At 43.3% G+C, this 14,849-nt stretch overlaps 1 protein-coding gene across 1 annotated transcript in view; it reads right to left on the bottom strand.

Annotated features, from left to right (window-relative positions):
- Window positions 1–14,849, bottom strand: part of LOC115117585 (myosin-10-like) — an 88,985-nt gene that overhangs the window by 64,338 nt on the left and 9,798 nt on the right. Inside the window, exons 3-4 of the mRNA XM_065015974.1 lie at window positions 7,261–7,467; window positions 1,312–1,468 (exon numbers count right to left, since the gene is read on the bottom strand). Of these exons, the coding sequence (XP_064872046.1) occupies window positions 1,312–1,468; window positions 7,261–7,467 (364 nt within the window). The remainder of the gene's footprint in view (window positions 1–1,311; window positions 1,469–7,260; window positions 7,468–14,849) is intronic.

Here is a 14,849-nt window from a genome sequence, read left to right as displayed (position 1 = left end):
GTAGATGTCCTAACTGACATGACAAAACTATAGTTTGTTAACAAGAAATTTGTGGAGTGTTTGAAAAACAAGTTTGAATGACTCCAACCTAAGTGTATGTAAACTTCTGACTTCAACTGTTGATGAATGTGATTGAAAGAACCAGAATTTTCATCCGTATATTTGACAGTTTTAATTTGTCGGCTTTATGTATTTTTACTTAGTTGACAACGGAAGTTATGGGCCAACGGCTGCATTGGCCATCTCTGGGTTGCAATGGCCATCTCTGGGCTGCATTGGCCATCTCTGGGCTGCATTGGCCATCTCTGGGTTGCAATGGCCATCTCTGGGCTGCATTGGCCATCTCTGGGCTGCATTGGCCATCTCTGGGCTGCATTGGCCATCTCTGGGCTGCATGGCCATCTCTGTGCTGCATGGCCATCTCTGTGCTGCATGGCCATCTCTGGGCTGCATGGCCATCTCTGGGCTGCATTGGCCATCTCTGGGCTGCATTGGCCATCTCTGGGCTGCATTGGCCATCTCTGGGCTGCATGGCCATCTCTGTGCTGCATGGCCATCTCTGTGCTGCATGGCCATCTCTGGGCTGCATGGCCATCTCTGGGCTGCATTGGCCATCTCTGGGTTGCAATGGCCATCTCTGGGCTGCATTGGCCATCTCTGGGCTGCATTGGCCATCTCTGGGCTGCATTGGCCATCTCTGGGCTGCATGGCCATCTCTGTGCTGCATGGCCATCTCTGTGCTGCATGGCCATCTCTGGGCTGCATGGCCATCTCTGGGCTGCATTGGCCATCTCTGGGCTGCATTGGCCATCTCTGGGCTGCATTGGCCATCTCTGGGCTGCATGGCCATCTCTGTGCTGCATGGCCATCTCTGTGCTGCATGGCCATCTCTGGGCTGCATGGCCATCTCTGGGCTGCATTGGCCATCTCTGGGCTGCATGGCCATCTCTGGGCTGCATGGCCATCTCTGGGCTGCATTGGCCATCTTTGGGATGCATGGCCATCTCTGGGCTGCATGGCCATCTCTGAGTTCCATGCGCTCAATTAGGCTATTTAGCCGCCAATGATCAAGGTGTAGCCTCACAATGTGTCCGTCCATAAGGCAGAGGCTGGTGCTCTCGCATTAGTAAAATTTTTACTTTTAGAGTTTATTCATTTGAATTAATATTTTTATGATTAACCACGTGACAATGATTTTGAGAAATTAAAACATTATTATTGAAATGAAACTATTCCACGAAAATGCACATATGAAAATCATACATTTCTTTGATATGGCGTAGATGTGAGGGGGTCAGGGGTTAGGGTTACCTTGTAGCATGCTGCGGTAGGCAGCCTCTGATATAGCGTAGATGTGAGGGGGCATCTCATGGCGTTTCTTCCCTCGGTACATCTCCACTATAGACTCTGTGTAGATGGGCAGGTTCTTATAGGGGTTGATCACCACACAGAACAGGCCCGAGTATGTCTGCAAACACACACACACACACACACACACACCCAGGATAGATATACACAAAGTTCAATGATAACTAAAATACCATGCTTAATCTCAATGACCCATGCCCTCCCAATGCCTAGACCCAGCCATTAAGCCAGGCAATGTCATATCACACACACACCTAATCTGAGTCATATAACAGCAACATTAGGAGAGGGAGGGTCAATCCCGCCCAACATTCCCCCCCCATTAACCTACAGTATAAGATGGACACATTAACCTACAGTATGAGTAAGACCCATTAACCTACAGTATGAGTAGGACACATTAACCTAGAGTATGAGTAAGACCCATTAACCTACAGTATGAGTAGGACCCATTAACCTACAGTATGAGTTGGACCCATTAACCTACAGTATGAGTAGGACCCATTAACCTACAGTATAAGATGGACACATTAACCTACAGTATGAGTAAGACCCATTAACCTACAGTATGAGTAGGACACATTAACCTACAGTATGAGTAGGACCCATTAACCTACAGTATGAGTTGGACCCATTAACCTACAGTATGAGTAGGACCCATTAACCTACAGTATGAGCAGACCCATTAACCTACAGTATGAGCAGACACATTAACCTACAGTATGAGTAGGACACATTAACCTACAGTATGAATACGACCCCCATTAACCTACAGTATGAGTAGGACCCATTAACCTACAGTATGAGCAGATACATTAACCTACAGTATGAGTAGGACCCATTAACCTACAGTATGAGTAAGACACATTAACCTAGAGTATGAGTAGGACCCATTAACCTACAGTATGAGTAGGACACATTAACCTACAGTATGAGTAGGACACATTAACCTACAGTATGAGTAGGACACATTAACCTACAGTATGAGTAGGACCCATTAACCTACAGTATGAGTAGGACACATTAACCTACAGTATGAGTAGGACCCATTAACCTACAGTATGAGTAGGACCCATTAACCTACAGTATGAGTAGGACACATTAACCTACAGTATGAGCAGACACATTCACCTACAGTATGAGTAGGACCCATTAACCTACAGTATGAGTATGACACATTAACCTACAGTATGAGTACGACCCATTAACCTACAGTATGAGTAGGACACATTAACCTACAGTATGAGTAGGACTCATTAACCTACAGTATGAGTAGGACACATTAACCTACAGTATGAGTAGGACACATTAACCTACAGTATGAGTAGGACCCATTAACCTACAGTATGAGTAGGACCCATTAACCTACAGTATGAGCAGACACATTAACCTAGAGTATGAGTAGGACCCATTAACCTACAGTATGACCAGACACATTAACCTACAGTATGAGTAGGACACATTAACCTACAGTATGAGTACGACCCCCTTTAACCTACAGTATGAGTATGACCCATTAACCTACAGTATGAGCAGACACATTAACCTACAGTATGAGTAGGACCCATTAACCTACAGTATGAGTAAGACACATTAACCTAGAGTATGAGTAGGACCCATTAACCTACAGTATGAGCAGACACATTAACCTAGAGTATGAGTAGGACCCATTAACCTACAGTATGACCAGACACATTAACCTACAGTATGAGTAGGACACATTAACCTACAGTATGAGTACGACCCCCTTTAACCTACAGTATGAGTATGACCCATTAACCTACAGTATGAGCAGACACATTAACCTACAGTATGAGTAGGACCCATTAACCTACAGTATGAGTAAGACACATTAACCTAGAGTATGAGTAGGACCCATTAACCTACAGTATGAGTAGGACACATTAACCTACAGTATGAGTAGGACACATTAACCTACAGTATGAGTAGGACACATTAACCTACAGTATGAGTACGACCCATTAACCTACAGTATGAGTAGGACACATTAACCTACAGTATGAGTAGGACCCATTAACCTACAGTATGAGTAAGACCCATTAACCTACAGTATGAGTAGGACACATTAACCTACAGTATGAGTAGGACCCATTAACCTACAGTATGAGTAGGACACATTAACCTACAGTATGAGTAGGACCCATTAACCTACAGTATGAGTAAGACACATTAACCTACAGTATGAGTAGGACACATTAACCTACAGTATGAGTAGGACCCATTAACCTACAGTATGCATAAGACCCATTAACCTACAGTATGAGTAGGACACATTAACCTACAGTATGAGTAAGACCCATTAACCTACAGTATGAGTAGGACCCATTAACCTACAGTATGAGTAAGACACATTAACCTACAGTATGAGTAGGACACATTAACCTACAGTATGAGTAGGACCCATTAACCTACAGTATGCATAAGACCCATTAACCTACAGTATGAGTAGGACTCATTAACCTACAGTATGAGTAAGACCCATTAACCTACAGTATGAGTAAGACCCATTAACCTACAGTATGAGTAAGACCCATTAACCTACAGTATGAGTAAGACCCATTAACCTACAGTATGAGTAGGACACATTAACCTACAGTATGAGTAGGGTCAGGTGGAATGTGTAAGGAGGCATTTGTAATGAAAAAGAAAGATAGCTGTCAGGATAATCAATCAACCAGATAGTGCTACAACACAGGTTAATGAATGAAATATGCAGGCAACAGTGTAACGGTACTGATAACAAGATGACTCTGTGGATTCTGACTGGTCACCCCTAACCATCCACCTCCTCTCACACCCTTCCCTGATAATCCACACATACAGTATGTGTGTGTGTGTGTGTGTGTGGTGGACTGAAATATGAGGAGCAGTATACTGCCTTGTCCACCAAAATCCCCCCTTTTCTCTCTATCTCTCTTTCTCTAAAGCAGATAAGATAAACATAAACAGCCTTCAAATTCCTCAACATAGATATACAATAGAAAGTGTCGTTCACTATGTCACATTCTAACTCTTTCTGACACATTCTTCATATCAAAGTTCCGCAACACTTATTTTTCTTTCTTTCTTCTTATCTATCTTCCTTTCTATCCATTTCTCTTCCTCTTTCTATCTCTCTCATCCTTCCCTTCATTGGTTCATAGTCACGAAACAGGAGATGCAGCTCTCCTTTCTCCTCCGTCCTTCTCTCTCTTATATAAACGAGTGTGATGTAACACAACCCCTCCTCTTATATCAGTTACACTGATGTCACAGTTCTCTCTACAGAGTAACCCCCCCACCCCCCCAATACACACACAGTCTTGTACAACTAACCTCGTGGGGACACACAATTCAGTCCCATTCAAAATCCAATTTTCCATAACCCCTAACCCTAAACTTAACCCCAGCTCCTAACCCTTACCCATAAACTAACCCTAGCTCCTAACCCTAACCCATAAACTAACCCTAGCTCCTAACCCTAACCCATAAACTAACCCTAGCTCCTAGTTCCTAACCCTAAACCATAAACTAACCCTAGCTACTAACCCTTACCCATAAACTAACCCTAGCTCCTAACCCTTACCCATAAACTAACCCTAGCTCCTAACCCTAACCCATAAACTGACCCTAACTCCTAACCCTTACCCATAAACTAACCCTAACCCATAAACTAACCCTAACTCCTAACACTCACCCATAAACTAACCCTAGCTCCTAACCCTAACCCATAAACTGACCCTAACTCCTAACCCTTACCCATAAACTAACCCTAACCCATAAACTAACCCTAACTCCTAACCCTTACCCATAAACTAACAGTAACCCATAAACTAACCCTAACTCCTCACCCTTACCCATAAACTAGCTCCTAACCCTTACCCATAAACTAACAGTAACCCATAAACTAACCATAACTCCTCACCCTTACCCATAAACTAGCTCCTAACCCTTACCCATAAACTAACCCTAGCTCCTAACCCTTACCCATAAACTAACCCTAGCTCCTAACCCTAACCCATAAACTAACCCTACCTCCTAACCCTTACCCATAAACTAACCCTAGCTCCTAACCCTAACCCATTAACTAACCCTAACTCCTAACCCTCACCCATAAACTACCCCTAACTCATAACCCTTACCCATAAACTAACCCTAGCTCCTAACCCTTACCCATAAACATAAACTAACCATAACTCCTAACCCTTACCCATAAACTAACAGTAACCCATAAACTAACCCTAACTCCTCACCCTTACCCATAAACTAGCTCCTAACCCTTACCCATAAACTAACAGTAACCCATAAACTAACCATAACTCCTCACCCTTACCCATAAACTAGCTCCTAACCCTTACCCATAAACTAACCCTAGCTCCTAACCCTTACCCATAAACTAACCCTAGCTCCTAACCCTAACCCAGAAACTAACCCTAACTCCTAACCCTTACCCATAAACTAACCCTAGCTCCTAACCCTTTACCCATAAATTAACCCTAGCTTCTAACCCTAACCCATAAACTAACCCTAACCCTAACCCGAACTCCTCACCCTAACCCATAAACTAACCCTAGCTCCTAACCCTTACCCATAAACTAACCCTAGCTCCTAACCCTTACCCATAAACTAACCCTAGCTCCTAACCCTTACCCATAAATTAACCCTAGCTTCTAACCCTAACCCATAAACTAACCCTAACCCATAAACTAACCCTAGCTCCTAACCCTTACCCATAAACTAACCCTAACTCCTAACCGTTACCCATAAACTAACCCTCACCCATAAACTAACCCTAGCTCCTAACCCTTACCCATAAACTAACACTAACTCCTAACCGTTACCCATAAACTAACCCATACCCATAAACTAACCCTAACTCCTAACCCATAAACGAACCCTAACTCCTAACCCTTACCCATAAACTAACGCTAGTTCCTAACACTAACCCTAACTCCTAATCCTTACCCATAAACTAACCCTAGCTCCTAACCCTAACCCATAAACTAACCCTAACTCCTAACCCTTACCCATAAACTAACCCTAACCCATAAACTAACCCTAACTCCTAACCCTCACCCATAAACTAACCCTAACTCATAACCCTTACCCATAAACTAACCCTAGCTCCTAACCCTTACCCATAAACATAAACTAACCCTAACTCCTAACCCTTACCCATAAACTAACTCTAGCTCCTAACCCTTACCCATAAACTAACCCTAGCTCCTAACCCTAACCCATAAACTAACCCTAGCTCCTAACCCTAACCCATAAACTGACCCTAACTCCTAACCCTTATCCATAAACTAACCCTAACCCATAAACTAACCCTAACTCATAACCCTTACCCATAAACTAACCTTAGCTCCTAACCCTTACCCATAAACATAAACTAACCATAACTCCTAACCCTTACCCATAAACTAACCGTAACCCATAAACTAACACTAGCTCCTAACCCTAACCCATAAACTAACCCTAGCTCCTAACCCTAAACCCATAAACTAACCCTAGCTCCTAACCCTAACCCATAAACTAACCCTAGCTCCTAACCCTTACCCATAAACTAACCCTAGCTCCTAACCCTTACCCATAAACTAACCCTAACTCCTAACCCTTACCCATAAACTAACCCTAACTCCTAACCCTTACCCATAAACTAATGACTCCAACCTTAGTGGATGTAAACTTCCGACTTCAACTGTATATACTGTACATACACACATCTGTTTTGACTTTCACTTCTCCCTTGTATGCTGTGCAAGTTTGAGTTTATGTATTATTGTGTCCTGTGTGTGTGTGTGTGTGTGTGTGTGTGTGTGTGTGTGTGTGTGTGTGTGTGTGTGTGTGTGTGTGTGTGTGTGTGTGTGTGTGTGTGTGTAATATACTGACGTATATCAAGCCAGAGTAGTATCTCTCTCTGAGGTTGTGTAGGACGGAGGCTTCGTTGAGACAGGTGAGGTCAGCCATGTCCTCCACCTTACTGAACCTGGGAGGATTCATCCTCTGGACCTCCTCCCTGGACAGGGTCAGCTTCCTCTGGCTGTCTGTTAGCTCCACCTCCACCTCATCCCCTCGCTCCTCACGGATACTGGCAGACTGGAGGGTTGGGGTGGGGGGAGTGAGAGCGAGAACGGGGAGAAGGGGGAGGAGATAGGGATAGGGAGATGGTAGGGGAGAGATAGAGGCGGGGGAGAGAGGGAGGCAGGGAAGAGAGAGAGAGAGGTGGGGAAGAGAGAGAGAGCGGTGGGGAAGAGAGAGAGAGGGTAGGGGGAGAGATAGAGGCAGCGGGAGAGAGGCATGAAAGAGAGAGAGAGGTGGGGAAGAGAGAGAGAGAGAGGGAGGCAGGGAAAAGAAAGAGAGAGAGAGGTAGGGAAGCGAGAGAGAGAGGGAGGCAGGGGAGTGGGAGAGAGAGAAGTGGGGAAGAGAGAGAGAGAGAGAGAGAGAGAGAGAGAGAGAGAGAGAGAAGGTTTGGGAAGGGACAGAGAGGTTAGTTAGATACTGATCCAGGAAACATCAACTAACAGCACAAGACATGACAAGCCATAACACATGGTACACATGCATAATAATAACACATGATAATAACACATGATAATAACACATGATAATAACACATGATAATAACACATGATAATAACACATGGTACACATGCATAATAATAACACATGATAATAACACATGATAATAACACATGATAATAACACATGATAATAACACATGATAATAACACATGGTACAAATGCATAATAATAACACATGATAATAACACATGATAATAACACATGATAATAACACATGGTACAAATGCATAATAATAACACATGATAATAACGCATGGTACAAATACATAATAATAGCACATGATAATAACAATTGGTACAAACGCATAATAATAACACATGATAATAACACATGGTACAAATGCATGATAAGAAGACATGGTAAAAACACATGATAATAACACATCACAATAACGCATGATAATAACACATGGTACAAATTCATGATAATAACACATCATAATAACACATGGTATAAACACATAATAATAACGCATGATAATAACATATGGTAATAACACATGATAATAACACATCACAATAACGCATGATAATAACGCATGATAAAAACACAAGGTGCAAATGCATGATAATACCACATGATAATAACACATGATAATAACACATGGCAATAACGCATGATAATAACTCATGATAATAACACATGGTACCAGAGCATGATAATATCACATGGTAATAACACATGATAATGATGCATGATAATAACACATTGTACAAACACATGATAATAACACACGGCGATAATGCATGATAATAACACATGGTAATAATGCATGATAATAACACATGGTAATAATGCATGATAATAACGCATGATAATAACACATGGTAATAATGCATGATAATAACACATGATAATAACACATGGTAATAATGCATGATAATAACACATGATAATAACACATGGTAATAATGCATGATAATAACACATGATAATAGTTCCACCACCCACACATGCAATGACATCTCCTGGTTTCAATGATGTTTCTAGAGACAATATCTCTCTCTTCATCACTCAATACCTAGGTTTACCTCCACTGTATTCACATCCTACCATACCTTTGTCTGTACATTATACCTTGATGCTATTTTATCGCCCCCAGAAACCTCCTTTTACTCTCTGTTCCAGATGTTCTAGACGACCAATTCTTATTGCTTTTAGCCGCACCCTTATTCTACTCCTCCTATGTTCCTCTGGCGATGTAGAGGTGAATCCAGGCCCCGCAGTGCCTAACTCCACTCCTATTCCCCAGGCGCTCTCTTTTGACGACTTCTGTAACCGTAATAGCCTTGGTTTCATGCATGTTAACATTAGAAGCCTCCTCCCTAAGTTTGTTCTATTCACTGCTTTAGCACACTCTGCCAACCCGGATGTTCTAGCTGTGTCTGAATCCTGGATTAGGAAGACCACCAAAAATTCAGAAATTTTAATTCCAAACTACAACATTTTCAGACACGGGCACCCTCATAGATATCATCCTAACCAACTTGCCCTCTAAATACACCTCTGCTGTCTTCAACCAAGATCTCAGCGATCACTGCCTCATTGCCTGCATCCGTAATGGGTCAGCGGTCAAACGACCTCCACTCATCACTGTAAAACGCTCCCTGAAACACTTCAGCGAGCAGGCCTTTCTAATCGACTTGGCCGGGGTATCCTGGAAGGATATTGATCTCATCCCGTCAGAAGAGGTTGCCTGGATATTTAAAAAAAATGCCTTCCTAACCATCTTAAATAAACATGCCCCATTCAAGAAATTTAGAACCAGGAACAGATATAGCCCTTGGTTCTCCCCAGACCTGACTGCCCTTAACCAACACAAAAACATCCTATGGCGTTCTGCATTAGCATCGAACAGCCCCCATGATATGCAGCTGTTCAGGGAAGCTAGAAACCATTATACACAGGCAGTTAGAAAAGCCAAGGATAGCTTTTTCAAGCAGAAATTTGCTTCCTGCAACACTAACTCAAAAAACTTCTGGGACACTGTAAAGTCCATGGAGAATAAGAACACCTCCTCCCAGCTGCCCACTGCACTGAAGATAGGAAACACTGTCACCACTGATAAATCCACCATAATTGAGAATTTCAATAAGCATTTTTCTACGGCTGGCCATGCTTTCCACCTGGCTACTCCTACCCCGATCAACAGCACTGCACCCCCAACAGCAACTCGCCCAAGCCTTCCCCATTTCTCCTTCTCCCAAATCCGTTCAGCTGATGTTCTGAAAGAGCTGCAAAATCTGGACCCCTACAAATCAGCCGGGCTAGACAATCTGGACCCTTTCTTTCTAAAAGTATCTGCCGAAATTGTTGCCACCCCTATTACTAGCCTGTTCAACCTCTCTTTCGTGTCATCTGAGATTCCCAAAGATTGGAAAGCAGCTGCGGTCATCCCCCTCTTCAAAGGGGGGGACACTCTTGACCCAAACTGCTACAGACCTATATCTATCCTACCATGCCTTTCTAAGGTCTTGAAAGCCAAGTCAACAAACAGATTACCGACCATTTCGAATCTCACCATACCTTCTCTGCTATGCAATCTGGTTTCAGAGCTGGTCATGGGTGCACCTCAGCCACGCTCAAGGTCCTAAACGATATCTTAACCGCCATCGATAAGAAACATTACTGTGCAGCCGTATTCATTGATCTGGCCAAGGCTTTCGACTCTGTCAATCACCACATCCTCATCGGCAGACTCGACAGCCTTGGTTTCTCAAATGATTGCCTCGCCTGGTTCATCAACTACTTCTCTGATAGAGTTCAGTGTGTCAAATCGGAGGGTCTGCTGTCCGGACCTCTGGCAGTCTCTATGGGGGTGCCACAGGGTTCAATTCTTGGACCGTCTCTCTTCTCTGTATACATCAATGAGGTCGCTCTTGCTGCTGGTGAGTCTCTGATCCACCTCTACGCAGACGACACCATTCTGTATACTTCTGGCCCTTCTTTGGACACTGTGTTAACAACTCTCCAGGCAAGCTTCAATGCCATACAACTCTCCTTCCGTGGCTTCCAATTGCTCTTAAATACAAGTAAAACTAAAAGCATGCTCTTCAACCGATCGCTACCTGCACCTACCCGCCTGTCCAACATCACTACTCTGGACGGCTCTGACTTAGAATACGTGGACAACTACAAATACTTAGGTGTCTGGTTAGACTGTAAACTCTCCTTCCAGACCCATATCAAACATCTCCAATCCAAAGTTAAATCTAGAATTGGCTTCCTATTTCGCAACAAAGCATCCTTCACTCATGCTGCTAAACATACCCTTGTAAAACTGACCATCCTACCAATCCTCGACTTTGGCGATGTCATTTACAAAATAGCCTCCAATACCCTACTCAACAAATTGGATGCAGTCTATCACAGTGCAATCCGTTTTGTCACCAAAGCCCCATATACTACCCACCATTGCGACCTGTACGCTCTCGTTGGCTGGCCCTCGCTTCATACTCGTCGCCAAACCCACTGGCTCCATGTCATCTACAAGACCCTGCTAGGTAAAGTCCCCCCTTATCTCAGCTCGCTGGTCACCATAGCATCTCCCACCTGTAGCACACGCTCCAGCAGGTATATCTCTCTAGTCACCCCCAAAACCAATTCTTTCTTTGGCCGCCTCTCCTTCCAGTTCTCTGCTGCCAATGACTGGAACGAACTACAAAAATCTCTGAAACTGGAAACACTTATCTCCCTCACTAGCTTTAAGCACCAACTGTCAGAGCAGCTCACAGATTACTGCACCTGTACATAGCCCACCTATAATTTAGCCCAAACAACTACCTCTTTCCCAACTGTATTTAATTAATTTATTTATTTTGCTCCTTTACACCCCATTATTTTTATTTCTACTTTGCACATTCTTCCATTGCAAAACTACCATTCCTGTGTTTTACTTGCTATATTGTATTTACTTTGCCACCATGGCCTTTTTTGCCTTTACCTCCCTTCTCACCTCATTTGCTCACATTGTATATAGACTTGTTTATACTGTATTATTGACTATGTTTGTTTTACTCCATGTGTAACTCTGTGTCGTTGTATCTGTCGAACTGCTTTGCTTTATCTTGGCCAGGTCGCAATTGTAAATGAGAACTTGTTCTCAACTTGCCTACCTGGTTAAATAAAGGTGAAATAAATCAAATAAAATAACACATGGTAATAACCCATGGTAATAATGCATGATATTAACGCATTATACTAAGACATGGTACAAACGCATGATAATAACACATGATAATAACACATGATAATAACACATGGTAATAATGCGTGATAATAACGCATGATAATAACACGTGGTAATAATGCACGATAATAACACATGGTAATAATGCATGATAATAACACATGGTAATAATGCATGATAATAACACATGGTAATAATGCACGATAATAACACATGGTAATAATGCGTCATAATAACGCATGATAATAACACGTGGTAATAATGCATGATAATAACACATGGTAATAATGCATGATAATAACACATGGTAATAATGCATGATAATAACCCATGGTAATAATGCATGATAATTCAACATTTAAAGGCACTCACACATCTGAGTAATCTTTTTTGCAGGTGCATGGCAACAGTTGAACAAGATGAAGGAAAAAGGACACCACACACTGCTCTTGATAGTATCACTGATCTTTAATAAGCTTATGTATCAGCCTCACGGCCTTCGTCAGAGCTTTGGTGAGTTTCTTAAAATTAGCACCCTTATGTAGACCTATACCCACCCACATCTGTTCCACGCATGGAAAGGGGTTGGAGGCGAAGGAAAAACAAATAAGTGCTACCAAATATAACAATATGCATTTCATAAATATTTGAATAAAGTGTTTAAATAAGACGTATTAAACACGTCTGTAAAACCACAATGAGGACAGCAAGTTTTCATTAATCATTGGGTACATTGTACAAAAAACACCAGAGTCATCTGAAATAGAGACATAATTCATGTTCAAATTCACAACATAACATACATAGGCATTTCATCATTAAGTCTTTTAGGAAATCATGTCTGGAGGGTGAAAATCCAAAAACATTCTCTTTTACTCAAAGTATTATTGATATCACCTCCCCTCTGTTCTGCTCTGTTCTGCCCTGTTCTCCTCTGTTCTCCTCTGTTCTGCTCTGCTCTGTTCTCCTCTGTTCTCCTCTGTTCTGCTCTCTTCTGTTCTGCTCTGTTCTCCTCTGTTCTCCTCTGTTCTGCTCTGTTCTCCTCTGTTCTCCTCTGTTCTGCTCTCCTCTGTTCTGTTCTGCTCTGCTTTGTTCTGCTCTGTTCTCCTCTGTTCTGCTCTGCTCTCCTCTGTTCTGCTCTGTTCTGCTCTCCTCTGTTCTGCTCTGCTCTGTTCTCCTCTGTTCTGCTCTGTTCTCCTCTGTTCTGCTCTGCTCTGTTCTCCTCTGTTCTGCTCTGTTCTCCTCTGTTCTGCTCTCCTCTGTTCTGCTCTGTTCTGTTCTGCTCTGCTTTGTTCTGCTCTGCTCTGTTCTCCTCTGTTCTCATCTGTTCTGCTCTTCTGCTCTGTTCTGTTCTGCTCTGTTCTCTGTTCTGCTCTGCTCTGTTCTCCTCTGTTCTGTTCTCCTCTGTTCTGCTCTGCTCTGTTCTCCTCTGTTCTGCTCTGCTCTGTTCTGCTCTGCTCTGTTCTGCTCTCCTCTGTTCTGTTCTGCTCTGTTCTGTTCTGCTCTCCTCTGTTCTGCTCTGCTGTGTTCTGCTCTGTTCTGTTCTGTTCTGTTCTGTTCTCCTCTGTTCTGCTCTGCTGTGTTCTGCTCTGTTCTGTTCTATTCTGCTCTGTTCTGCTGTGTTCTGCTCTGCTGTGTTCTGCTCTATTCTGCTCTGTTCTGCTCCGCTGTGTTCTGCTCTGTTCTGCTCTGCTGTGTTCTGCTTTATTCTGCTCTTCTGTGTTCTGCTCTGTTCTGCTCTGCTGTGTTCTGCTCTGCTGTGTTCTGCTCTGCTCTGTTCTGCTCTGCTCTGTTCTGCTCTGCTGTGTTCTGTTCTCCTCTGTTCTGCTCTGCTCTGTTCTCCTCTGTTCTGTTCTCCTCTGTTCTGCTCTGCTCTGTTCTCCTCTGTTCTGCTCTGCTCTGTTCTGCTCTCCTCTGTTCTGCTCTCCTCTGTTCTGTTCTGCTCTGTTCTGTTCTGCTCTCCTCTGTTCTGCTCTGCTGTGTTCTGCTCTGTTCTGCTCTGCTGTGTTCTGCTTTATTCTGCTCTTCTGTGTTCTGCTCTGTTCTGCTCTGCTGTGTTCTGCTCTGCTGTGTTCTGCTCTGCTGTGTTCTGCTCTGTTCTCCTCTGTTCTGCTCTGCTCTGTTCTGCTCTGTTCTGCTCTCCTCTGTTCTGCTCTGTTCTGTTCTGCTCTCCTCTGTTCTGCTCTGCTGTGTTCTGCTCAGTTCTGTTCTATTCTGCTCTGTTCTGCTGTGTTCTGCTCTGCTGTGTTCTGCTCTATTCTGCTCTGTTCTGCTCTGCTGTGTTCTGCTCTGTTCTGCTCTGCTGTGTTCTGCTTTATTCTGCTCTTCTGTGTTCTGCTCTGCTGTGTTCTGCTCTGCTGTGTTCTGCTCTGCTCTGCTGTGTTCTGCTCTGTTCTGCTCTGCTGTGTTCTGCTCTGCTCTGCTGTGTTCTGCTCTATTCTGCTCTGTTCTGCTCGGTTCACCATTTACTTCTGCCTGGCACACACACCCGCATTCTCAGAATACGACTTAACCACACACTTAAAATATGAATGTAGAATGACGACTGTGTGTGTGACTATGTGTGTGACTGTGTGTGTGACTGTGTGTGTGACTGTGTGTGTGTGTGTTACTGCGGCCTCTTTAACATTAGGAGGCTGAAGGAGTGTATTGTTCTATTCCTAGAGCTCCATATCAGAACAGCAGAGAAACAGAGAGAGATACCCT

The sequence above is a fragment of the Oncorhynchus nerka genome, unplaced genomic scaffold (assembly GCF_034236695.1).
Source record: "Oncorhynchus nerka isolate Pitt River unplaced genomic scaffold, Oner_Uvic_2.0 unplaced_scaffold_1187, whole genome shotgun sequence".
NCBI classification, from domain to species: domain Eukaryota; kingdom Metazoa; phylum Chordata; class Actinopteri; order Salmoniformes; family Salmonidae; genus Oncorhynchus; species Oncorhynchus nerka.
This window is presented reverse-complemented; position numbering and strand designations above follow the sequence as displayed.